Source organism: Solanum dulcamara, chromosome 3 (assembly GCF_947179165.1).
Source record: "Solanum dulcamara chromosome 3, daSolDulc1.2, whole genome shotgun sequence".
NCBI classification, from domain to species: domain Eukaryota; kingdom Viridiplantae; phylum Streptophyta; class Magnoliopsida; order Solanales; family Solanaceae; genus Solanum; species Solanum dulcamara.
Window position 1 is genome coordinate 1,142,563 of NC_077239.1, and position 27,342 is coordinate 1,169,904.

A 27,342-nucleotide genomic window follows, 5' to 3' on the forward strand; every position below is an offset into this window, starting at 1 on the left:
TTCTCACCCGTGGCGAAGTGAGGAATTTGACGAATAATATGTAGATTTTCTTCTTAATTGTACTAATTGTATTAAAACTTAAATATACACACATAATAGCTATTACTTTCTCCGTTCTTTTTAGTTTTCATAGTTTCTTTTTGAAAATCAAACAATATAAATTTTGACTAACATTTTAAGATATATATTTTTATCATATTGATATTGAAAAGAAATATGATTTATAATACTTTTTGTATAATTTTTAAATATTTATTTTTTAATTTAAAAATATTTAATTAATATAATTTAATTTAGTTTTGAAAATCAAACTAATTTCTGAAAAGCACAACATGACAACTAAAAAAAGAACGAAAAAAGTAACATTTAACTTCTTTTCATGAAATAATCGCTCAAGGGTGTGCACCCGTGGCGGAACCAGGATTTTTAATAAGGGGGTTCAAAATCTGAAAAAGTAAACACACGAACTAGCCAAAGGAGGTTCGACATCTACTATTTATACATAAAAAAATATTTTAACCATATATAAATAATATAATTTTTTGCATGGATACCATGTAGGTCCGCCACAGGTGTGCACGACTAGCCTTCACTCAATGGCTCTGCCCATGATTCCCACTGTCCTACGTACTTAATATTTATCTAAATTATATATCAATATTTTTTACTTTTTTCGTTTTATTTTAATTGTTATGTTGCGCTTTTTGAAAATCAACTTGATTAATTTTTAAAGTTAAAATTAGATATTCAAAAACTATATAAAAGGTATTATAAGTTACATTTTTTTTCATATCAATATGATAAAAATATATATCTTAAAATATTTGTCAAAGTTTAAATAATTTAACTCTCAAAAAGAAAATCATGACAATTAAAATAGAACGGAGGGAGTAACTTACTAATAGTATTTATTTACCTAATGAACACAAAAAATATAAGCAAGCTTCACTTATTTTTTAAGGGGAAAGAACACTTGTATTCCAAGGAGGAAAATTATTTACAAGCAATTATCCTCTACTTTAATATCTTTTTGTTTTTAATTGCTAATTTGTATCTATTGCTTGATATCATCAAAATATATATATTGTAATGATATCAAAGAGAATACTATTCAATTACTCCTTAATATCATTAGAGTATGTTTTAGTGAAAAGACTATTTAATTATTGATATCAAACATGAAGAAGCACCGATTCAGTAAATAGAACAAAAGGGCAGATAGATAATTAATTTGAACCGTGGATTCAACTCGGATAGATAATTTAGATTGAAGCCAATTTGAATAAATACTTTGCCAAATCAATTTGTATAGTTTTTTCTTCTTTTTTTTAAATATATTTTTTTAATAAAACACTATACAAACAAACAAAAAATTTTAAAAAATCTTTTCACTTCCAAAGAAGATTCTCTTCCATTGTTGTAACGTCCTATATAAATACGTCGCAGCACCTTTATTTTAGCCAAAAAAAAATTTCTTTGGCATTCAAATTGTTCATTAGGGTAAAAACCCAAGTTTTATTAGTTTAAATAAATCCAATTTTGGATTATGGCTACAAAAGGCTTTGTGATTTATCTATTAGCAGGTTTTTCTGTGGCATTTCTATCAGTTTTCTTTGTGCAGAACTTCAAAAATGGTGATTTTGAGCCAAAATTTTATCAAAGTTCCAGTCTTTTGCAACGACCCATTGGATCTGAAGACAATGTTTGGCCGGTAATTAATGTTTCTTGTTATAATATTATCAAAGTTACAATCTTTCTTGTTATAGTAATATCAAAGTTTCAATCTTTCTTGTTATAGGATTTTCAAAGTTTCAGTCTTTATTGTTTTTCATTGTTCTGTTTCTTTGTTTTTGTTTCATGTGCTGTATATATGTGGAGCAAAAGCAAAACAGGGTCTTGAGTTTACCTCAAATGGTGTTTGGTTTTTTGGCTTATTTTTTCTTGTTTTTCACTGTAATGTGTTGTAGAGATATGGAACAAAAAAGGTATTGGTTTTTTACCTTAAAATGGTGTTTTGTTACATGTGCTGTAGAGATATGGAGCAAAAATGGGTCTTGAGTTTACCTGTAATGGTGTTTGGTTTTTTGTTTTTATGGTTTTTCTTTTGTCCATTTGTTCTCATGTGGTGTATAGATATGGAGCAAAAAAGGTTCATGCGTTTACCTCAAACGCTGTTTTTTTCTTCTTCTTGTTTTTCTTTGTAATGTGCTGTAGAGATATGGAGGAAAAAGGGGTCTTGAGTTTACCTCAAATAGTGTTTATTTGTATGTTTCTTTGTTTTTATAGTTTTTCTTTGCCCATTTGTTCTATGTGCCATATTTGATATGGAGCAAAAATGGCTCATGAATTTACCTCAAATGGTGTTTGGTTTATGTATGTTCTTTCGTTTACCTTAAATGGTGTTTGGTTTTGTTTTTTTTTTCTTGTTTCTGTATTGAGCTTTGTTGGTGATGATGATTGGTGTGCTGCAGGAATTGGAGTTTAGTTGGAAGATTGTTTTGGCAACTGTGATAGGATTCTTGGGGTCAGCTTGTGGTACTGTGGGCGGTGTCGGTGGAGGTGGCATATTTGTTCCTATGCTTACTTTGCTTCTTGGATTTGACACCAAGTCTGCTGCTGCTATTTCCAAATGTAAGCATTTTTTTCATTTTGCATTTCATATATAGATAAGAAGATTAATAGCATTGGAACTTGTAAATGAAGAGTTATCTGGCACTGGTGAAATATAGCCCTATTCAATAGAATAGTTGAGAATTGTTCCAGCTTTAGAAATAAAGTGAATTGAATGAGCACCCAAGCCTTGTTAGGCAAATTACTCGATATCTGTGCTGGTGGGAATTAATAGATACCGCATGAAGTTAGTTGAGGTACATCGGACCACAAGGGTCTATTCTAGTGAGCCTTATATTTCTGCAAGAGACTGTTTCCACAACTCGACTTTGTGACCAAGAGGTCACATGGCGACAACTTTTCCAGTTATACCAAAGCTCCCCTTCTCCTGATACAACTATCAATTAAAAAGTTTACTTGGATGAGTGAAAAGTTAGAAAAAGATATAGCTGGATGGGGAGATTTAATTTGTCTTTTTGCTTTTATAGTATCTCTTTTGTTATGTTGGAAAGTTGATTTGCTTTTTTACAGGTATGATAATGGGGGCATCAGCATCATCAGTTTGGTACAATTTAAGGGTACCACATCCATGCAGAGAAGTACCTATACTTGATTATGATTTGGCTCTATTGTTTCAGCCCATGCTCATGTTAGGCATCACACTTGGTGTTTCTCTCAGTGTTGTCTTCCCCTACTGGCTCATCACTGTCCTCATCATCATCCTCTTCATGGGTATAAACAATTATATCTAACTATTTTTATCACTAACCATGATTAGTTTTATCAATTATTGATCATTTATGTAATCAAAATTGCTTGTAATTCAAGATTTGAATTTGTAGTTGTTAATCTATTTTATTTTTGTTAGTCTGACATCATTGATTAAAGAAGCTCTAATTTTATGTTATTGTTTGGTAATAGGGACTTCATCAAGATCATTTTTTAAAGCCATTGAGATGTGGAAAGAAGAGACAATTCTCAAGGTTAGCTCTACTAATCCAATCATTTGCTTTCAAATGTACTTAACATATATTTGGTGGTAAACTAAGTTTGTTATCTTTGTCATTTTTTTGGGAACTTGCAGAAATCGATGAAAGAAGTTCCAGTTAATTCACGTGGTGAACGTATGTCGTCCAAGAACTAAATACTTCTCTTTTTTGTTTTAACTAAGTAGAAGTAACTAATGATTTGATCCTTCTTTTAATTTAGGCTAATATTTGTTAGTTTACTTGCTTTCTTTCAGTTATTATTGATACAGTTTACGAGCCACTGGTCCCTAAGGAGGAGAAAACCGCCCTGGTAAGTTAATTTACTACATCAAATGGAGCAAAAAAATTCACTTTCTTTCTTGGATCCCCTTTTTAAGCTTATCTCTTTGATTTTAATTGTCTAATTTTGGTTATCTCACAGGAAATTTTTAAGTTCAACCTTAATTTGAAGCGAATCATGGTGCTCTTTCTAGTATGGTTCGTATTTCTACTTCTTCAAGTGTTCAAGGCAAGTTAATTCTTGAATATACTTGTTTGACATGGCAACAAATAACTTCTCCATTAAACGTCCCTTTCTATGCACCTTAATTTAACTATTTTTGACATGTTTACAGAATGATCTAGTGGCTTGTACTCCTTTGTATTGGGTGCTCAACTTAATACAGGTACATGAACATCTTTCATATCGAACACTACTTTTTGAATACTATTATGAGTATTATCTCAAGTGTTCTCTATGATTATTATGTGTGCAAACTTTTGCCTTTCCTTTTTATGTATTTACGAAAATTGTGGTAACAAGGCTACTTTGCCACTTACAATATCATGTCGCGTATTTGAGTCATATTGGTAATATTATCTTTGTACGATGAGGTTGAGTCTTGTTGAATGCTTTTGTGTTTTCAGTTTCCCGTAGCACTGGCGGTGTTTGGATATGAATGTGTGAAATTGTACAAGGAAAGCAAGAAGAGGAGACTAGAAGGGAACCTAGAGTCAATATGTGAGGCTGATATTCAATGGACTGCCACAAACCTTATATTTTGCGCGCTTTGTGGCATATTGGGAGGCACTGTTGGAGGATTGCTCGGATCTGGTGGTGGATTCATTCTTGGCCCTCTTCTTCTTGAGATTGGAGTTATCCCTCAGGTATGGCCATTTCTGTTACCTCATTCTTTCATATCTCTATTAGGATCTCCCATTTTGGGCGATGAAGATTCGTATAGCCGACCTCAGCTTACTTGGGATTGAGGCGTCTTAGTAGTTGTATTAGAATATTCAATTTGCATATTTTCTTCATTGGAATTTGATTTAGGTCGAGCGGCAGAGTTTGTGAGAAGTCAATACATGAACATACTTTGTTAATTAGTGCACACATTGTATCACCTCTGTCTCCTCATTTCTAAAAATTAGTCATTTTGTCTAAACTTTACTGCGATTTAAGTCTATTATGTGTGGTGGGGGACATTTGAGTAGAAAATAGGAGAGGGTTGGTTGGAGGCCTTATAACTTCCGACAACTCTAGTAATGCAAGAGAGTTCATTTTCGAAATAACAAATATTTTGCTATAAATTTCATTTAAATCAGTCGCTATAACATTTTGCCATTGTGGTTTCATTGCTGTTCCAATATTGACAAAAAGGACTTCGTTTTTTACTTATACAGGTAGCTAGCGCGACAGCAACATTTGTGATGATGTTCTCGTCATCTTTATCAGTTGTGGAGTTTTATCTCCTCAAGAGATTCCCAATTCCTTACGGTATATTCTTTTAGTCTCAACGAGTTTCTTAAGATTTCGACATAAAAATTTCTGCATCATTTGGAAGATTATCCCTTAACTTCTATTGCAGCTCTATACCTCATGAGCGTATCTATTCTTGCTGGCTTTTGGGGACAATGCTTCATAAGAAAACTTATCGCAATTTTAAAGCGAGCATCGATCATTGTGTTCATACTCTCTGGTGTCATTTTCGCCAGCGCTCTCACAATGGGTATGTCGATATACCATTGTACAATTCCATACAGCCATAAAATCTTGAAAAGCAAAGTAAAGACTGAATTTTTTTCCTTGTCTTTTGTTAATGTGGCAATGGTTACAGGGGTGATCGGTATAGAGAAGAGCATCCGTATGATCCACAATCACGAGTTCATGGGGTTCTTGGATTTCTGCAGCAGTCAATAATTGTGTATTTCGGCTAGCAAACTACATGTAAAGAGCAGCGACGCAGTACAAGAGATGTTGGCCAATGCCTAATTGACCAACCACTTGAATATTCATAAAACAAAGTATAGTATGTGATTGAAAAACGGGTAATTTGCTTGTGTGTTAACTAGCGTTAACACCAGCATCGACAACCATTTTTCTTACATTAGCTTTTATAGTTGTCGTACAGAGTAAAATGTTAGTGTGACTACTGTCTTGTGAGTTAGCTACCGCTAACGCCAGCCAGAGCCACACGTATTTTTCAATGGTTGTGACTGAGTATTGCATTATTTCTATTTGCTTTATTTTTGTATTATTGAACTGGTTCTGTCTGAGGGTTAGCTAGCGCTAACGCCAGCGGAGTCCTCCTCCACCACCACCACCATTTGTATTTTTACCGTGTTATATTGATCACTTGCTGTGGAATGAAGTTTTTGATTCTTTCTATTATTTATCATACAATAGACCTAATATGGTCCGACCCCTCTCCATAGCCCTCGTTTTATGTGTTATTTATTCATTTCTATTGTTTAAACGTCCGTGCATAGCAACAACTTAGTGTAGCATTTTTCTTTTTGATGTTTTTTTTTGGGTCAAATTTACTCTTGAGCTATCTATAAAACTATGTTTAGTATGTAGTATAAGTTAATTTGTCATTATTCTTTTTATTTATTTATTAAAGTATCTCATGACACACTCTTACCTCCTGTGAGTTTTTTCATATTGTCGTTTTTAAAATCCAGATGATGGTTATCAAATAAAATTAGTCAACTTATGCTTAGTTTAAGTGAAATAACATGAACAATGATAATCCTTGCAAGTTATGACTAAAATTTGCTTGTGGATTAAGGTATTGTTATTGTATTCAAACATGTCATCACCAAATAATTAAAAATGAAAGGAATCTAATATTAATCATGTTGTTAAGGTATTTGAGATTTGATCAAACTATAGGAATCTAATAATAATCTTACATGTTTGGTCAATGATTAAACAAAGTGTCAATCAGTATATGTGTGTTGAGTTGCCTTTTTCCCCTGTGGTTTTTCATTCATCCAAAAAGACCACAATTATTCTGATAATAATATCCCATGAGAATGAGATTGATAGGGCAAGGAGACAACAATAGCTTTATCTCTTTTTTCCCCCTTTTTTTCACTCTAATATTCGATACTTGCTTTGGAGTCCGACTAATCAAATTCGTGTTGAGAAATTTGCTTTACAAGATAAAGGTAATTCCATTCTCAAGATTCGGATTGAAGACTTTTGAATAAAGGATGAATGAGTACAACAACCGCTTTGATTAAGGATGAATGAGTATTTATCACATATCTTGAAGTTGAAGGTCTATCAAAAACTGAATCTCTACCCCACAAAATAAGAATAAGGTCTCCATATATTCTTCATTCTTAATATCTCATTTATTGGATTACCTGAATATGTTATTATTGTTATTGAGTACTTTCAACACACACACCACAACTTCTGAAGGAACAATAATTTCTTTTATTTATTTATTCAATGTTCGATTTATGCTTTTGGAAGTGCGACTAATACGGATGGGCATCAGAAAGTCCTATTTTGGAGAAATAAAATAATGTCTAATTATCTATTAAAGACGATTTTATTTTCGGACCTCAAACTCAAATTTTTTAATTAAAAATAAAAAAATATTTATCAAATCATCACAAAACTTTGGTGGTGCAATAATTGCATTGTCCTTTGATAACAACTTGTATAATGTGATGCATCACATGTACTGTCGTTGTCCCTTGTCTCATTTGGGACAACTCATTTGATGATGAAACAATTAGAGATTGATGTGTTTCTACTCTTACTCGAAAATTCATCAAGTAGCTGTACTATTTTGTTTTTTTTTTGAAAAAACCACATAATATATAAACAGATATTTTAATTTGGCTTCTACTAAAAAGTAAGCATTCTAATTTTGAAAGTGCACATCTAGACATATCAATTTGTTTTCATGTATCAGTTGAACACTTTCGAAAACAACCGTCCTACTTTGGTAGGAGTCAGGTCTGCGTACACTTTACCCTCCCCGGATCCCATGTGTGGAATTTCACCGGGTTGTTATTGTTGTTGTTGTATCAGTTGAACACTCAAACTTATAAAATAATCATCTAAACACTTCAAAATTTATGTATCACGTTAGCATCAGGTGCCCATAAGACACAGTAAAAATGAGTTGGAGTGTTAATTGTAAGTTGAGACTATCTAATCTCGAATAGGATGTAAATGATTTTTAGTTATAATATAGATTTCTAAAGAAAAACATCGATTCATTTTAAATGAAGGTAACGAGTGAATAATCTTCAATTGTGACTTATAGGTTAGAACTTCGAGTCATGAAACTAGCTATTGATGCCTATATCAAGATAGGCGGCTTACGCCATACTTTTTGAGATATCGTTCTTTCTCAAATCCTATATGAACGCAAAATATTTTGTGCATCTAACGATTTTTTCTTTCAAATAGATCTTTACTCCCATTTTGGGTGCTAGTAAAAAAGAATTCCTATACTTTTTTTTAAAATGTACAATGAATTTTGTACATATTATTATTATTATTTTGTGAAGCAATTTGGAACAACCATTTTATGATCTCCATTTTTTGGCAAGTCTCTTTTCTTCCTTTTTGTTCTTTGTTTTCCTACTTGTGTAGAGCTAATGGAAGGAATTTTTTTTGGTCAAAATTAGTAATTTATGTGATAATTGAACACACACGTATATATGGACCATGAGAGTCATTAATTAATGCAATATTGACATATGAATAAAAAGATTCCTCTAGAAAATGACATTTTCAACTTTTTTTGTTGTTCTTGCTTAAAGTGGGTTCCAAGATTAATACTAAACTGATTAGTAATTAAGTACATTTCATGAAGCCCCCTTGACTTAAGATCATGTTGTTAAGTGCTAATTAGTTCGAATTAATAACCACAAGTTGTCATGGTGATTATAATTATAATTTGGGCTTAATTACTTGTAGTTAAACAACTATTCTCTCATTTGGTTTCACATATTTTATTATTATTATTCAAATTATGTATAATTTTCCGTCCTCCGTCACCTTATATTCATTGGTGATTCCACGACACAATTCCTTGTCAGCAAAAACAAAAAAAAAATACAAAATCCTATCACCCGTTCAGTGCTACCTCTCAAGATTGGTTCTTCCAATACTAAAATCTAAAATAGATATTCTAATAAATGTATGCACCTAATGTATACATCAAGCCATGCTAATCATGATTAAGTCATAAGTTAAGATGAAAATGTATTAACCAAGTCTGATGCAATAATAAAATGTGTGGGAAAAATGTGTCATTTATTCGTTCATTATTTGTAGGTGTTCTAAATTACTATGACCGAAACGTTCTGGCGTTGCGCTATTGCACCTGCTAGAAAGAACAGTTAAACTACTATTGGCTCGGATTCAACCTTCACTTAGAATTATATACTTAGCCTTTAACAGTGCTTCTTTCTAAATTTCAATTACAAATAAATTTCAGACAATGCAAGGCTTGAACAGACGGAAAGAGGGGGCTAAAGGAAGAATTCCTTTTCAACATAAAATCGCGCAATCAGATAGGTGTGAACAAATAGACTTTATATTAAAATGCTCACGATAAGCATCGTATCGAAATCATTATGAATTTTATGTAGACATAACAAGGATTGAAGAGCTAAGTGTGTGCTATAGTTGTCTCCTTACCTGTACATTGTCTAATGAATTCATAAATTGCTTTCAGCTTTAAGAAACGGTCAGGACCGCGAAAATCTGCAGTGTCCTTTGCATGCTTGTTCTGGAGCAGCTCGTATATTTGGTCCCCGCAGACACCTTTTCACTCTCACATTTACCTAATAGCATACTCATTGTGGAACCATGGCATTCACTCAACAAGAAGATGATTGAATGGCAGAAGTGCTACTTAGTAGTATCCTCATTATGGAACCATGGGGTTCGTTCAACGACATGATGATTGAATAGCAGAATTGCTACTTAGTAGGAGAAACTCGAAGAGGCACACAAAGAGGGGACACGTTATATTGGTCCACACAAACACACACCCTTTCACTTCCACATTCACCTAGTAACATCCTCATTGTGAAACAACGAGATTCGTTCAACAAGAAGAAGATTGAATAGCAGAAGTGCTACTTAGTAGTAGAAACTTGAAGAGACACAGAGGGGAGACTCTTTTATATTGGTCCCCACACACACCTTTTCACTTTCACAATTATCTAGTAACATCCTCATAGTGAAACCATGGGATTCGTTCAACGAGCAGATGATTGAATAGCTGAAGTGCTATTTAATAGTAGAAACTCGGAGAGACAAAAAGAGAGGGGACTCTTTTATAGTACCTGATAACTCCTAGGATGAGTAGTAGGTCCCTTGTTTTTGGCAAGAAGAGTTACACGGTTCCCTATGCTATTTAATCGTAGAACACGCCATTAAACATCATCTTGGAGAAAGATGATGTAATGGCATGTTCATACTACGGTGGTATAGATTGGACGTCTATTTGAGATGAAGTGGTTAAAACCTATGTTTGCTTGGACTCTCTAAAAATGTCGTCGCGTCAGTGTTGGATCCTCCAAAAATGCACCTGTTGGCAATCTTGAAAGTCCGAGCAACATAGGTTAAACCATCAGAATTTGACAGAGTAACTTCTGAAATTTTTTATGTTCTTGTTGAGAGCTATTTTCCCAATTCCAACCTCCATCGCCTCCCTCTCTTCTTCGTTCTGTTTCTTGGTTTGCTCAGACTTTAGAGCATCGGTGGCTTTAGATTGTGTATCAGTCGAGGAAGGTTCCAAAAGGCGCGGACCAGTATTGATCCACGGATGAAGAAGGCACTGAGCTGCAGTAGGACGTTTCTCTGGGACAAAATCAAGTATTGGGGCCAGAAAATCAGACAAGTCCTTTGCGTCTTGCTCGCTGAATTCATACTTCTCTATTAGAACCTTCTTTAAGGGCCAAAAGCGCAACCGTCTAATGTGCCTCAAATCACCATGTCTATTGAATAAATCACGTGAATAACGACCACCCAAGGCAATCTGAAAATAAAATAGTAAACTTTATGAAACTATGAAAGGACAAAACATAATTCAAAGAATTTGGAAGTGATTACACGAATTTTCTTACTTTTCGTGGCATCATTCCCAGAAGCTCCATCATTAGTGCTAAGTGATCCTGCAAAGATTAGGTTACCCTTTTAAATTTTATAACCATAAAAGATTAGGTTAAAATATGTTCTGCCTACGTTGCTTCACAAAGTATGTATAGCTGGTCCCAGACGGAGTGTCCCGATAAATTGACAGCTAACGTACAAAGTCTCAACTATGATGAATACTTCTTTTATATAGCTGATCCCATCTAACTTGGCAATGAAGTATAGTTGCTTGATTGGTCGAAAAGATCAGGTTAAAATAGAGCAAAACATAATTGAAGCAAGAATTCGCAACAACTTTATAGTAGATCTCCCATTTCTTGCTTGGAACCTACAAGTATTTTCAATATCAGCCCAAGTGCACAACAGTACTCTAGCCCTTTGTTCATTGACTAACGAGGATATGAAATTCCAAAAGATATGTTTTTTTTCTCAACTGTGATTAAACTTGAATCCAGTGTTTTAATTAAAATTAACAGGGTTAACTTCACAGATAACAAATAAAAGCATTGATGACCAAGAGTCAAATAACTAACATGATGATCCACGTTTTGATGAAAAACAGAATCAAAACATCGTAAGAGAAAGATACATAATGTGGTACGGAAAAAGAGTAAAACACAACTTGGAAATAGTGCTCAGAACAGCATGTACTTTTTGTCCTCTAGATTTTAAATTTAAATGCAAGGAATAGCAAAATCCACGCTTTTACTTTATCTTCCTCTCTTTTGGTCAATTTGATCACCTAATGTCACATAATTGACCAACTAAAAACTAAAGCACCGGATGAGCTGATTAAAAAAAAGATTGTCAAAGTATCAAAATGAGACGTGTAATTTTGAACTCAGCATGGATCTGTAGGGAAAGAGTGAAGGAAATGGACCACGCCACAATTTCATTTGTGGATTTTTGGAGAGACCAACAAGGAATGGAATCAACTGTCCCTAGGTTAATCCCGTATTCGTATGCTACTGTATAGACTACAAGCGGTATAATAATGCCCAGGATGAGTAGAAGACTGTGCTCTTCCGACATCTGAACCCTGTGTCCATACGAATCTTCCCCCTACTTTTCACAAATTCAGTTATCAAGAGAGAACAATTTGCTTATCCATGTTCCAATACCAACAGCCTAACCATTAGAATCCTTACAACATATTCATTTTTTTTAATAACCTTTTCTTTTTTTAATATAACCGTGGTGTCCAGGCCAACTTACGCGCACCTTGACTAATTTCAAGGGATACCTGTCACCTCCCACCAACAATAGATATCGGGTAACTTTGTCCTCCAAGGATAGAACAGAAGAGAAGAAATCACCTAGTAGTGTTTTGTCTTTGCTGAGATTTGAACCTGAGACCTCATGTTGCTTACCCAACTTCATGCTTGGGTACAATTTTCTTATAACTTCTCATAGTGAAACTTTTGAGGTCGAGCTGACTTGTTGAATAAAAATTGAGTTTTTATTATAGAGTTGTTCAATTTTTATTCAACAAGTCAACTCGACCTCAAAAGTATAGAGTTGCAACATAGTAAAAATGAAATTTTGAGGTCGAGCTGACTTGTTGAATAAAAATTGAACATAGTAAAAATAGAGATGATTCTATTTCATTTCTACTATGTTGCAACTCTATACTATATAGTTCAGCAATTTGACTAAACATAGTGAGGTAGAGAGTGTATTTTTTGAGAGTTACTATATCTATCTTGTGATTGATTGGGATAATCAGCAAGGAAGTGAGACACTAAAACATCTTTTTATTCACTCCATGTCAAAGGTTTGGGTTGGCTCAAATACTCTTGTCATTGAGGTGGCCAAATTGAGCTAAGGTGTGATCATCTCACGAAGAAAATATGCTTATAAGTATCAATGAAACCACTATGGTTGACCTTTAGCCTATGATCTATTCCGTCCTACTTGAGGAGTCTGAGAATATATGTATCATGTTATTTTCATATTGTACAGAATTTTTTCAATAAACGTGCCACAATTAAGAATTCCAATTAAATGAGTAATCTTGTTTCAAGTCAAATCATCTTACAACATGAAATAGATAAACTAAGCAAATGACTACTAGTGCCCCCGAGTATGCAATGGGATTGTCAAGTTGCTTAGAAATCTCCCAGAATATAACCATGCTTGAGGACAAAATCACATTAGTTACAAGCTACGAAAGCATCTCTAGACTAGTCATATCCTAACTTATAAGGAAAATTAAAATGTATATTGATAAAATAAATAAAACACAAAGTATAGACAGAGGCATCATAGACTTCGCGAACCGCAATGTAATGCACTTACAGCATCTTAAAGAGAAACGACCCAATATCAAAGTCGACACAAAGTTCTCTCTCAAAGTATGCAAATTTGCGCAGAACAATAACATTAAACAAACCAACCAGAAAATAAGTAGTAATGAAGTAATGCACCTTTACCTCATCTCTGTCAAAGTTATCACCACTGTGAGGATCAAATAACACGTCGCCAGTTGCAAGCTCAAAACAAATGCAAGCGAAGGACCAAAGATCTGCTGAGGTTGAATACTTTGATCCAAGGATAACTTCAGGACACCTGTACTGTCTAGTTTGAATATCATCCGTGAACTGTTTGTAAGTCCAACAAGCACTGCCAAAGTCAACGACTTTGCACTTTAGGTCGACCGCCTCCAACAGCTTCCTTCTTGTAGAACGGCTGCCTCTCTTAGGAACCTCATATTCTTTCCCGCTGCCTGTTGCAGCGTCAGCATTTGACATTCTATTAGCACTATTCAACATGTCCGAATTGGATTTTGCATTGACAGATGACTCCGCAGAAGCTGAGCTATCTTGTCCAGCCTTAGTACCGAGTGAAGCTTCTTTTCCCACATAACATTGAGCTGCTTGTTTGGCCTTTCGTCTAATCTTCTTATTATGGTTCTTAGTCAAATTTCCATTTGATGTTACATAGCCCTTCACAGCCCCGCCATCGAGCGTGGTTTTATCCTTAGGACTAGGAAGTATAAGAGGTCTTCCAGATTTTCGGGGATCCTTAGATGGATCAATTGTGGAATCGAGCAGTACGTTCTCGGGTTTCAAATCGGTGTGTATGATAGAAAGCTGTCTATGCAAATAATCCAATCCCACTAGAACATGATAACAGAGCTCTTTAACCATATGAATAGGCAGTCCGCGATAATCAGTATATTTAAGAAGTGTCAAGAGATTGTCACCCAAATACTCAAAAACCATACACACATGTTGACCATTTGGACCTGAGTGCTTAAAATTATCCAGTAACTTCACAACACATTTTTTATCATCCGGATCGCATTCTGCAATCTGTTTTAGAATTGTGATCTCGTCCATTGCTGCTTCTGTGTAATGCTGCGCACTCTTTTGTACTTTCAATGCTACAAATTGCTGCATAGTTAACAAAAATATAACTTCTTACTTACCGGTGAGATAACCAACTAAAATTACTAACAACTCAGAATTCTAATCCTAGTTCTTATTTATCAGGAATTACAGAAGTTTGAGGAGGCATCCACATTTACGCAGTTATGCATAATTAGTTAAACTAGGCCAAAAACATTTTACTCCTATACCAATTGCCGCGCACCACTTGAAGTCCATTAACAACAACAATAAGAACCCTTTGTAAACCCACAAGGGGGTCTGGGGAGAGTGGGTTACACAGACCTTATCCCTACCTTGTGGGGTAGAGAGGTTGTTTCCGATAGAAACCACTTGTAGTCGACTATGACTATTATTATTATGATTATCTTGAAGAGCTATAACATTTAAGCTCACTTAGAAGCAACTAACTGCTAAAAACTTGATAAGCAACCTAAAAGATTCAACCTTTTTCTCATCATATTTCACACATTAACATCAAAATCTCAATATATGCCTCAGTTCCAAACTAGTTTGCAGTCTTCTATATAGATCCTCAACTTTCTTCAGCCCCATTTCGATAGGATGCCAAGCTTACACAAAAGTGTCATAAACACCAAACTAAAGCTAGAAAATCCAAACGACATAGTTAATAGCCACAGAAAAATAACAAAATGCAATTACTAATCACCCACAATCCTAAAACTAACAGATTATGACAATTCACCAGAAAGGGTTTGCTCTAAACTAGGCCGAAAGATGAATACAAAATAAAAAGGTCATCAAATTCAATTCCCAGCTATAAAACCAAAAAAAAATAAAAAATAGACCACCTTCCCCACAATTACTGGTGGGGAGGCAATGGCGGAGCCAGGATTTTCAAGGGAGTTCAAAATATGAAGAAAGTAAATAAACGAAGTTGGTTTATAGTGGCAATACATCGCAAACCCATGTATATATCATCGGCTAATACACGGCCAATTAATATTTGATTTAAAATCTTTTCTGGCATTATCCCATTCCGAGGACTACAGAAATATCCCACGCAGTGCCACAATCCGTTCGACATACAACATCTACTATATATACATAATAACTTTAACAATATATAAACAATAACATGTTCTCCCAAAGGGGGTTCAGATGAACCACTACGCTCTACCTAGCTCCGCCCTCAGTGACAGATAGCAGGTAACTCATGTAATTAGTCATCAAAGTTCAATTCCCAGCTACAAAGCCAAAAAAAAACACTAGGTACCACCGTACACAAAGTTAATGACTGGCAGGAAGATCGACATGTATCTCGTGAAATTAATCGAGGTGAATGCAAGCTTACCCACCGACAATTATAAAAAAGAAAAGGGGTCATCAGAAAACTTACAGACATGAGAGTATCCCACGCTAACCAAACAGTAGAGAAATGACCCCAACCAAGCTTACTCTGAATCACATATCTACCTCCATTAAAACTATCACCTATACGAACAGCATGGTAACCTCCCCTCCGATAATCGTCAGTACCTTCATCCTCCGAACTACAATCATCACTACTCTCCTCCTCTACCTCCTCCTCCACCACCTCCTCCGCCATCGCCGTCGCCGCGGCGTTCATCCGCCGTTCTTGATTAAACCCTTCCATTTTTCCCCAAATCAAACACAATAGTTAATTCTTGAATTCCGTGAATTGGGTCTATGAAAAGAATCAATTTTTCCCCTTTTTGAACCAAATGGGGTTCACAATTCACACCGAAACTTTAATTTATCCTCTTTTTTTGAGCTATCAACTTATTAATTCAATTTAAAAACTTGGGTTTTTCTTCTCGGATTCCATACAGGAACATGGGGTTTTTGTGAATGTGAGTGAGATTAGGAAAAAGAGGATAGAGATAACGACGACGAAGCAGGTGAAACTGTCTACTCTTCCAATCGTTTGCTTGTGGACTTGTTCCACAGTCCACATGTATACTACTGAATTGTTTACTGTGATTAATGAGTTACTTTCTTAGCATGTCAATAATGGTTTCAAGGTGTCCTATTATATTTAGACCGCATAATTTATTTGTTTGATTTTAATTTAATTCAAAATTTAAATGATCAAAAGTTTATTTGAATTAATTTATAAGTTGCTTATAAATTATTTTAATTTTTTTTAATTATTTGACTGATTAATTTAAAGTTATTTTGTGTTTGAAATAAATTCTGAAAAATAATTAGTTTTGTTTGATGTAACTTATCTAAAACAACTTACAAGTTAAAAACAGCTTATAAGTCAAAAAAATAAATTGAGTTACCTCAGGATTTTTTTAGCTTAAAATAAGTAGTTTTCAGCTTATAAACAACTTAAAAAAAACTTATCCAAACATGCTCTAAATCTCGTAATATATCAAAATGAGCTTTATTTTTATTTAAATATATCATATAAAAAAGTTATACGTGTCTAAAGATGGTCTTGATAAAATATCTGAAGTTTATATAGGTTAAAGTTCGGTCTTTTTTACAATTCCACACAAAAGTGTAGGAGAAATTGGCAACTTTAACTATAGGCAAACCTAAAGAAAAATAAAAATTGTTTCTCTATCTTCATGAGCTAGTGATAAAATGGAAGGATCACACAAATTCTAGTGTTAAAAGCTAATTACATTCTATCACCGCTCTTTTTCAAATTAAAAAATTTCTTAAGTTTGGTGGAATCTGGATACATCCCAAAATGGCCTGATACATCACGTAAAGTGATGTGTTACGTGATGATCCGACTGATACATAGTGTAAAGTGATATATCTGACGTTCCGATACATCACGTAAAGTGATGTATCTGAAAATAGGAGAGAGTAGAGATTTTTATAATTTTTTCAAATGGTAGAAAATTTTAGAGAAAGTGGTAAAATAAGTTGTGTATTTAAGTAATTTTTTCATATAATTTGCATATATTCTACCTTCTTTAGACCTCACTTGTGAAATCTCAATGGATATGTTATTTTTGTTCTTTGAACTTTAGAAGAAAATGACTAAATTTCAATTAAATAAGGTTCGAAGATTTTTAAAATACGAGCACACCAACAAAAAATATATGGAGAAAAAAAAGAGTATTCTATTCATTTGAATAAATAACTCAACATACAATCAAGTACATTATTTAATTTTTTATGTGGGTGTCAACAAATAATATTAGAATAATTCAAAATAACATGTACATAATATATCGGATTTGACAGAAATATCATAAATTCACATATACTGTAGTCTATGAATTGGATTATAAATATGTTCCTTACTTCAATCATATGAAACTTGAAATATTAGGTTGTATTAACTTAAGATGCCGCATTTATGAAATTGTTTCAAACTGGATCGAATCTTAAGGCATAACTTATAGTGACAATGAATTCAGATATTTGTGATCTTCGATTAATTTTACTTTACGAGGTAAAATGATTTGTGTAAGATTTATTTATGGGGATGATATTCCTAACAGAAAAAAATAAAAATAGTATAGTACTCTTTTCATCCATCTTACTTATCCACTACACTAAAAAAATATTCATTTTAAAAAATTAAAAAATAATTTATCACTTAATTTCTAATTTAGCCTTTGAAAAAGTCATTTCTATACGCAATTTTGAACAATTTTAAAGTTATTTTACTTGCACTTCACCAACTTGACCAAGTTCAAGATGACTTTGTGTGATAACAGCATGCTACAGTGTATTATATAATATCAGTTGTCAATTTTGTCCTTGTCACAAATTCTAAATGATAAGATTTGAGTTATTTAATCCATATGATTTCACATTTATATGTTTTTGATAAATAATTTAATTTATATGTATTCTTATACAATACCTAAGTACTAATATACTAGTACAAAAGATTTTAAATGAGAGTTGACAGTGAAGCTTATCTCCATTGTCTCACTAAATAATAATTCATATCTAATATTTAAAGTTTGTCTCGATTTGATATTATACATTAGCATTTCATATAAACTATTTAAATTCTTTTACCATAGTTTATATAAACTATCAAAGGTCTCTTTATAGATTTTTGAGAAAACTTAAAATCGTACAAGAAAATATTAAATCATGGTCTAAAATTGTATATGTTATTGCAAACATTAGATACCAATCTAATATTTTTCTTTATTTAGTTGTATTATTTCGTATTAACGTAGTATCTTATTCTTTAATTTTCACTACTATACGTTGCTTCATTTGCTCGTTTATCTTACTATTTTGTTGTCATTATTTTTTTTCTATCATGTTTTGTCTATACTAGAGTCTATCGAAAACAACCTTCTTACATCAATGAAGAAAACAGAAATTTCATTAAGGATGTCTAAGATTTAATATATATGTATAAAAAATAATTTTTGACTTATATATTTCGTACAATTTTTTATATACATAGTATAATTTTTGACGAAGGGTGTTCAATTGGCTACCCTGGCTTATAAGTCGCTATACCACTGCCCTACGCCACAAAGATAGTAATAAAGTTTCTGTATATCCTACTCTTCTCAAAACCACTTATTAAACTATACCAAATATGTTATTATTAAAAATTTGAACGATATATGAATTAGACTTGAGTTTAACGTTGTCCGAAAAGATAATTTCAGAAGGTTAAAAAGGGGATAATTGCGTAATTGTGTACACAAGCCCATATTTAGGGCCTATTAGTTGGGCTTGAATAGTAGATCTGATATTTTTTTGGGCCTTTAAAAAACCTAACAACAAATCCCCAATGATATAAAGATAAGTCTAACTAGGGTTTTATTTTTCTTCATTGAGGACCGCACAGGAGGAGGAGCTCGCAGCAGCAGCAGCAGCAGCAGCAACAACAACAACAACAACATCAGCCATGGTGCTAAAGTAAGTTATTTACCTCTCTATGTTGTAATTTTCAATAATTTTAGCATTTTGGAGAAACCCCATTTGATAATTGTATTGTAAGAGAGTTTATTTACCATTTTTATGGAGGTGAATCAGAAGTGTGCTGAGGTTGATCCTTTCTGGGTTTTGCTTATTTGAGTGTTTACTACGTGGGAAATGGTTAAAAATCGAATCTTTATTGTTTTTGCTATCCTTTTTTGGGAGATTTATGGTCATGTGTAGTGTAGATTTGAGTCTTATTGTTTGAAGAAAAGCTGTTATTGAAACTTTATGTTGCTCGGACTCTGGGCGTGTGTTGGATCCTCCAAAAGTTAATTGGGTTTTTACTACAAGGGAAATGGCTAAAAATCGAATCTTTATTGTGTTCACCATCCTTTTTGGGAGATTTATGGTCATGTGTAGTGTGAATTGGAGCCTATTGTAGGAGGAAAAGCTGTTCTTGAATCCTTATGTTACTCGGACTCTTGAAAAGTATGTTTGGGTGTGTATTGGATCCTCCAAAAGTTATGGTATTGTTCGATGAACCAACATGGGTGTGTCAGCATTTTTGGAAGGTCCAAGTAACATAGTTGAAACCCCTATATTGGTCAAGTGTAGTTTCACTCTTCTTGGATTTAGTGTTTCGTTATTTGGGGTTTTTGGATGATCCGACATGGGTGTTGCATCATTTTTGAAATGCCCAAGTAAATTTGTTGAACCCCTCCCCTTTTTGGTAAAATGTGGCTGCACTCTTCTTGGATCTTGTGTTTGGTTTATTTGGGTTTTAGTTATTTCTATTGATTAACTCATAATTATTATGAGAGGAGAGAAAATAGGGTGAGTAGAGGAGTACATGGAGAAGTGTTACTGTAAAGGTTGTGTTCTTGTACATTGATTCATGAAGAGATTTAATTGGATGTACTGAGCACTGTTTCTCTGATTAGTGTTAAGTTAGCTTAATTGCTTGCCCTTAATCAAAATGGAGATTAATGCACTGACATTTATGTTTTTAAGAGGTCCGTTTATACCTTATGTGATTTGATTAATCCTTGAAGTGATGTTACAAATAGTTTTTATACTCTTCGAGGTGTCCTGTAGTTTCCTTCAGGTGGAATTTTAATAGATATATAGCTACTAGCTTTATTTTATTGAAGAAACTTCTAAAGATCTCCATTGCTTGCTTGTAGTCTTATTTCTGAGAATTGTTCAATGTTTTCATGATTCCAAATGGTACAACTGATTGAGCTTAACACTGTCTGAAAAACGTATACTTTACCTATGATATATATTGCTATCTATAAGCATGGATGATTTATGAACTGCCTTGAGGGGGGAGGTATCTGTTGGCTGAATTAGTAATGATTTAACTAGTCGATGGTTCTATTAGAAGAGTTACCTCTTCTTTGTTTTGTTTTATTGCAGACATGCTTTTACATTTGGTTTTGCCCTGGTTATTTTGTAGCATTGTAAGTGATGACTAATTAGTTCTATTCTTATTTCCATTGCAGGACAGAACTGTGCCGTTTCAGCGGTGCCAAGATATACCCTGGCAGGGGCATCAGATTTATTCGTGCAGATTCTCAGGTAACATGAGAAAAACCATTTCATTGCTGATGGTAGTTCTAGTGATTTGTGTAATGATGGTAGGAGGTGAAGTCATGATTGCTTATAGTGTTTTGTGGTACTTGTAGGTGTTCCTATTTGTCAACTCAAAATGCAAACACTACTTCCACAACCGCCTGAAGCCTTCCAAGCTTACATGGACAGCCATGTATAGGAAGCAGCACAAGAAGGTGAGTCTGGAATAAAGCATTTACAAGCTACATTTTCTGAACTTAACGTTCTGCTTTCCACTTTGAATTTTGCCACTAACGTTCCAACATTGAAGGATATAACTTTGTGATGCAAGTTTGGACCCTGGGATGCATTTTGTTTTCTGAATACGTAGTCTATTGAAAAAGTTTGTTTTAACAGATTACCTGCCTTTACGATTTGCCTAATTAAATTTGTTTTTTTTTTGGTGTGCTTAATAACATTAGGATATTGCACAAGAAGCTGTTAAGAAGAGGAGACGCGCCACAAAGAAGCCTTACTCTAGGTCCATTGTGGGTGCAACCTTGGAGGTAATCCAAAAGAAGAGAACCGAAAGGCCAGAAGTTCGAGATGCTGCCAGGGAGGCTGCTCTTCGGTGCGGATTAACTAAGCTCTTATATTTTGCCAATATGGCTTTGTGCACCTTTTGAAATGGGATTGTGGACCATAGTAGTTGTATCTGTTGACGATGGACTTATTAGTTTGTTTGTTCGGTTTCTGCAGTGAAATCAAGGAAAGAATCAAGAAAACAAAGGATGAAAAGAAGGCCAAGAAGGCAGAGGTGATGGCTAAGTCACAGAAAGCTGGAGGTAAGGGTAATGTGTCAAAGGGAGGATCGAAAGGCCCTAAGCTTGGCGGTGGTGGTGGAAAACGTTAAGCTATTGTTCATGTTGTTCTCTTAAGTAGTACTAGAGTGATTTTGCATCTTGATTGAGTGTAGCTATTCTGATCCAACCGCGTTTAGCGCACTCAAAAACAATATATTTCTGAATTTTGGTCTTGTTTTGATATATGCAGATTTCTCTACTTTCATTCTGTTATGATAATCATAATTTTGTTACATTATGAGAATTTATCTTCCTCCTTTGCCTTATATTCTTTCAAGAAAGTTGTTCTTTGAATAGAAGAAAATGGATGAGCAAAAACATCTTTGGGTTGAATGGGACAAACCTCTTTTAATTTACCTTTCAGTGAACAAAAGACTGCTAGGATTATTCGTATAGTCAATTACAACATCTACCTACGAACTTCAGAAATTCCATATGTTGATCTATATTATCAAATGATGACCTACTTCTAAACCAACAAAACAAATTATGTAAACACTTGTTTTTAATTCTACAAATATTGTCTTTTTGCCAATCAAACAAGCTTAATTTCTTTTTAGTCAGATAGTCTAGAATATGCACAAAGGTATAGTTCTCCACATTTGCTTCAAAGTTTTGTGTCTTTTTTGGTGCTGCGAATTCTCCAATAATTCCTTCACACTCTAAGGCACAAACACAGATGATCCAATGTACTCCCTCTATCCCAAATTACTTGTAACTTTGAGAGTTAAAACTATATAAATTTTGATTAATAATTATTCAAATTGACTCTTCATAAGTGAAATGTGATAAGTATTTTGAGATGAAAGGAGTATAATTTATTTCGTTTTCAAATATTTGGAGAAGGTTTTTTACTAATAAATCGATATTCAAAATCATTCCATTCAGGATTTTTTAATCTGTCAAAACGTTGGATTTCTAATATGACTTCTAGAGAAACAAGAGGCCTGCTAGGTTCTAAGGAAGGCTACTCTTCTTTTTTGTTGATCGAGTAGATTTCTCTCTACAATTCGTCATTAGATATCTGGATGTGTGGAAAGAGTAGTTGCGAGAAGCGAAAGATTCTAAAAGAACAACGATTAAGATTCACATAAAAATTCCTTGGTTATGGCAAAAACATATCACAATTATAGGAAAGGAGACATTCAACTTGTATAGTATTATAACTAATGACATCAATTAAACATCAACAATCTTAAACTAAATAAAAAAAACTGATGACATTAATGTAAATACAACAAAAGAGTAGTTAAACCTTACAATTACACTAATAAAAACCACTCAGTACTGCTAATCTTAAATATAACATCAACTTATCAAACTAACTCTGCTACTCTCCTATTCTTTAATTCTAATTAATCTGTTTTAGTGCTAATTAAAGAGAAAACTAAACCTAGCAAATTAATTAGAAGCAGCATAATTAAGTTAATTAATCTCTCTTCATGGATATGTTGGCAAAGAGGCCCAATAAGGTGGCATCACTGGATTAAGCCCATCTACAACATTATTAAAAACATAGCTACATTCAGCCATATTATTATTGTTATTGTTATTAGTAATATTATTATTATTACTATTCTGATGGTTACTTGTAGTAATTCCCCTTGTAATTGTCTTGTTGAAACTTGGCATTGATGTGCTTTCAACTGTCTCTTCACCTGATATTTCAGTGTAAACTGTGGAATTTACTTGTTTCTTTGTGGCTTGTTCCTTCAAAATTGCTCTTAATGCCAATACCTATGAGGAAAAAAAATGAAAAAAAAAATGAAAAGAAAGAATTTAACTTCTGTATACTAACAGGTAAAGAATTTATACAATATAATAATAATATATTTAGTATAATTTTATAAGTGGGGTCTGGTAGTGTGTACACCAGTGACGGAAATCTCAAGGTGAATTTTGAACTCATTAAATCACTGACTTAACATCTAGTCTTATGTTTATGGGATTCAAAATTCATATATATATATATATATATATATATATATAGATATATATATATATATATAGAGAGAGAGAGAGAGAGAGAGATAATAAAATAAAATTCCTTATATATATAGTGTAATTTTTTTTGGAGGGGTTCTCTCGACCCCTTCGATCCTCCTCTGGACTCTACGCACAACCTTACTTTTACCTTGTGGAGGTAGAGAGGTTGTTTCGATAGACTCTCGATTCAAGTAAAACATATAAAAGAAAATATGAAAAGGGGATACAATAGAGAAGAAGCCATGTTGAAAATAATGGAGGAAAGAGCAGTAGCAACAACAACGTTATTGGGACTAATAAAAAATATTGTTGGGTGTGTGTTTGATCCTCTAAAACTTATGTATTTTATGAGGACTCGACATGAATGCAACAATTTTTTTTAGGGTCCGAGAAGCATAGCCGAAAATATAGGAGAAATTACAAATAATTAACCATCCATAATAAAAAGGTTGGATTTGAAAATAACTACTTATAACAATACAAGATAAGATTACGTACAATAAACTTAATATGGTCCGGACCTTTCTCGACAACCACAAAGCCAAGATGCCTAGTTGAATATCTTTCATCAAAAAACTAACATAGAAAAATATATTATATACATAAAAAATTATACATATAGGTCACATGCTACTTTTTTTAATGTGTTAAATCTGAAAAGAGAAAATGAGCATGTACAAAACTTAAACTGCATAAGAGAGAATAATTTAATTCAAAGAAAAGAAAAAGGAAAGGAAAGAGGGAACAAAGCTATATGAAGTGTCAATTTCAATTTTTATTACAAGGTTTTATTAGGGGACCCAATATTTATTTTAACATTTATTTATTTATTTGCATTCAATTAAGCCCATCTTGTTTTAAAATGATGTAGACAACTGAAGTTAAAGTTGTCCCATGTTCATCTGAATCAGTATTTTTAACGTTATACTTTTTAAAAATATAATGAATTCAATATTTTTATATTATTTAAAATTCAATTCATAAAGAAAAAAAATTGAATCTGCATCTGAAGAGACAATTATGTATGACTTCTAAGTTTCACAAAAATACTTTTTTCCCTTCTTAAAATAGACGAACATTTGAAGCTCAATGAAATATGCAATGAATCACTTTCCAAATTAGGATTATTTTATCATTAAATGTAGGTCTTCTCAAACCTCAAATCATTTGTTTTAAGTTGTTGAAAAAGCTTTCATGACTTGTATAAACTAGAACCCCTAGAGTAATATTTCATGGGGCTAAATTAATTCTATTTCAATATATTAATCTTTTTTCAACAAATAAAATTTGTTTCAACATATATATTTGATGTTCTAAAGTTACAAATATATATTTACACTATAGGGTTAGTCAAAGTTACTTTATGAATAGATAACTATTCATAATAAGTCTAATATGATAACCTCAAAAATAAAGTAATCCACATACCGATCATGTAACACATTAAAGCACGCATATAATATAGAAGGAATTTTAAGGACAGTTCGATACACTAAGCACTTCTCGTCTACAGAGGGTTTGGGGAATTAAGGAGCCACATCCTAAGTAGTTTGTCTTGACATATACATCAATAACTGATTCCACGGTTTGAATTCATGAATTATATAGATCACAACAAAGTTATTAGGATCAGTTGAACCCATAAATGGGAAGTACTTTTAGCTCCTGACACAAACCCGTAACCTATCGGTCACAACATGCAGGTGTGCATGAATTGCATGGATACAAGAAATTAAGTGGAGAAAGAATTCTCACCTCATCTTGGAGCTTTTGTTTTTCCCTTGAAACAACATCATAGTCTTGTTTAAGTGAATCATAGAGTCTTTCAAGTTGTTTAGCCTTCCATCTAGCTCTCCTATTTTGGAACCAAACAGCAATTTGTCTTGGTTGTAATCCAAGTTCTTTAGCCAATTTCATTTTCCTGTCTGGATCAAGTTTTATTTCTTCTTGGAAACTGTTTTCTAGTGACTCTAATTGATCACTTGACAATCTTTTCTTCTTGTCCAATTGATGATGATTGAGTACAAAGTTGTTGTTGTTATTGTTGTCCATTGTTGGGAGTTGTACTCCACCATTTTCTGTTTGCATTGCATGTTTCATTTCCATACCTTCAAAAAAAAAATCACAAAATAAAGTAACTTGTTAAAGAAGAGTTTAAGTTTTATACACTGACAATCTATAATATTTATATAACCATGTATCCACTTAAATGGTAATTGCGGGTAACTCTATTTAATAACAAAAAAAAAATTATGTCGTCGGTATCCATTTTGAAATCAAACTAATTAATCAGGATTTGTGCCAAGAAGTTTTACTTTAATGGTAAAGCGGGTGTGTTTCTTTTCTCATGGCTTAAATACAAGGCCTCTAATTAAGAACAAAAAAATACGTACTTGCTCATTCATCATAACCTCTTTTGATTTTTAATAACATTAATCAATAATCTAGAATAAATTAGTATATAACATGCTATATAACTTTGTGAATCCTTGAAACATTATACTAGTATTAGCATGTAAACATATATACAGTTGTGAGATAAAAATAATCCATCATGAGGCTGAAAAAGTTGGTAACAACTAACACCTTTTTAAAAAAATAAAAATAAAAAATCTATTGGAGTTAAACTGAGAAAGTTTACAATTATTGAAGGTATCAAAGGAAGAAAAAATAAATTTCTTAATTTTGCTACCTCCACAACAAGAAATTCATTTTAAAAGACACAATGTTTATGGCAAAGTTCTATATTAATAGAACATGTTTCAAGATTAAATGAAAAGCAAAAATATTGCTAATTGACTGAAGTAAGAAGCAAAAATATTCTGATAAAAACATTTCTCAGTAATATCATAGGATAAACTTCGAAATCAAGTAAAACTAAAACACACACACAAACAAAAAACATGAATGAATACTAACATGATATGTAGCTTCTAAAAATGATATATAGTCTATGAATAAATAAATAAATAAATGCTTCCCCTCCCCCCCCCCCCCCAAATATATTTACCTGGATATTGGTCATAATTGTAGTTGTAGAGAAAATTGAGAGAATTATCAAGAACTGGTCTTGAAACAAAAGGTCTAATATTCCCATTCCACTCCATATTTTTGCTTACTTCCAAACAAGGCAAAGTTTCAAGAAAACACACAAATTCTAACCCCCTCAATATATTGATAACTACTCTTTTCTTTTTCTAGTACTCAAAACTATGGACCACCTAAAAATAATAAAAAAAGAAGAAGGGGGTTTTATGGTTTTGTCTTATTGATAAAGTTTGAAAACTTTCTTGGTTATTTTTGAAGAAACAAAAGTGAAAAATGATAAGAAGATGTTGTAGGGAGAGTTTACTACACTTGTGGATTTTATGTCAATTTGTGAAAGAGATAGTTAGAGGATAAAGAACTTGTGAGGGTTCTATATATGCTTCACTTTTGGGAGCAACTCATAAATAGCACTTCCTCTTTAGGTTCTTGGATGTTTTTTTTGGGACCTTGGGTGGGTGAGGGTAATATAGAGATATTAAATAAAAAATTAAGTTATATATGATCAGTATAAATAATATTTTACAGTATGAGGATGTCTAGTTAAAAGAATATGTGATTTGTAATCTTGAAATAAGATTAGTTATCCGCTATCACAGATAAATATGATATGCATATGATAATGTAAATATTTCTTATATCGACTGAGAATATGA

At 33.0% G+C, this 27,342-nt stretch overlaps 4 protein-coding genes across 5 annotated transcripts; 2 read left to right on the forward strand and 2 right to left on the reverse strand.

The window, feature by feature from the left end:
* Positions 1–1,462: 1,462 nt before the first annotated feature.
* Positions 1,463–6,246, forward strand: LOC129882075 (sulfite exporter TauE/SafE family protein 4). Its single transcript, XM_055956220.1, has 12 exons — positions 1,463–1,711; positions 2,472–2,631; positions 3,142–3,342; positions 3,532–3,593; positions 3,695–3,734; positions 3,854–3,909; positions 4,021–4,107; positions 4,214–4,264; positions 4,506–4,745; positions 5,262–5,355; positions 5,447–5,587; positions 5,696–6,246. The coding sequence occupies exons 1-12, from the start codon at positions 1,547–1,549 to the stop codon at positions 5,776–5,778; spliced, it is 1,380 nt and encodes a 459-aa protein (XP_055812195.1). The 5' UTR covers positions 1,463–1,546; the 3' UTR covers positions 5,779–6,246.
* Positions 6,247–9,408: 3,162 nt separating this feature from the next.
* LOC129882076 (uncharacterized) lies at positions 9,409–16,370 on the reverse strand. 2 transcript variants are annotated; one of them, XM_055956221.1, is made up of 4 exons: positions 15,748–16,370; positions 13,425–14,393; positions 10,971–11,018; positions 9,409–10,882 (listed from the first exon to the last, which is right to left on the reverse strand). In XM_055956221.1, exons 1-4 carry the CDS (start codon positions 16,003–16,005, stop codon positions 10,475–10,477), a joined length of 1,683 nt encoding a protein of 560 aa, XP_055812196.1. In that variant the 5' UTR covers positions 16,006–16,370; the 3' UTR covers positions 9,409–10,474. The 2 variants fall into 2 exon arrangements, with proteins under 2 accessions (XP_055812196.1, XP_055812197.1); XM_055956222.1 differs by having other exon boundaries at positions 13,431–14,393; positions 15,748–16,369.
* Positions 16,371–19,108: 2,738 nt separating this feature from the next.
* Positions 19,109–21,899, forward strand: LOC129882077 (60S ribosomal protein L24). The gene is made up of 5 exons (XM_055956223.1): positions 19,109–19,235; positions 20,744–20,819; positions 20,927–21,028; positions 21,275–21,423; positions 21,552–21,899. Exons 1-5 carry the CDS (start codon positions 19,225–19,227, stop codon positions 21,703–21,705), a joined length of 492 nt encoding a protein of 163 aa, XP_055812198.1. The 5' UTR covers positions 19,109–19,224; the 3' UTR covers positions 21,706–21,899.
* A 975-nt stretch (positions 21,900–22,874) lies between these two features.
* LOC129881404 (putative homeobox-leucine zipper protein ATHB-51) lies at positions 22,875–27,005 on the reverse strand. The gene is made up of 3 exons (XM_055955613.1): positions 26,652–27,005; positions 25,397–25,749; positions 22,875–23,392 (listed from the first exon to the last, which is right to left on the reverse strand). Exons 1-3 carry the CDS (start codon positions 26,746–26,748, stop codon positions 23,096–23,098), a joined length of 747 nt encoding a protein of 248 aa, XP_055811588.1. The 5' UTR covers positions 26,749–27,005; the 3' UTR covers positions 22,875–23,095.
* Between the last annotated feature and the right edge of the window lie 337 nt (positions 27,006–27,342).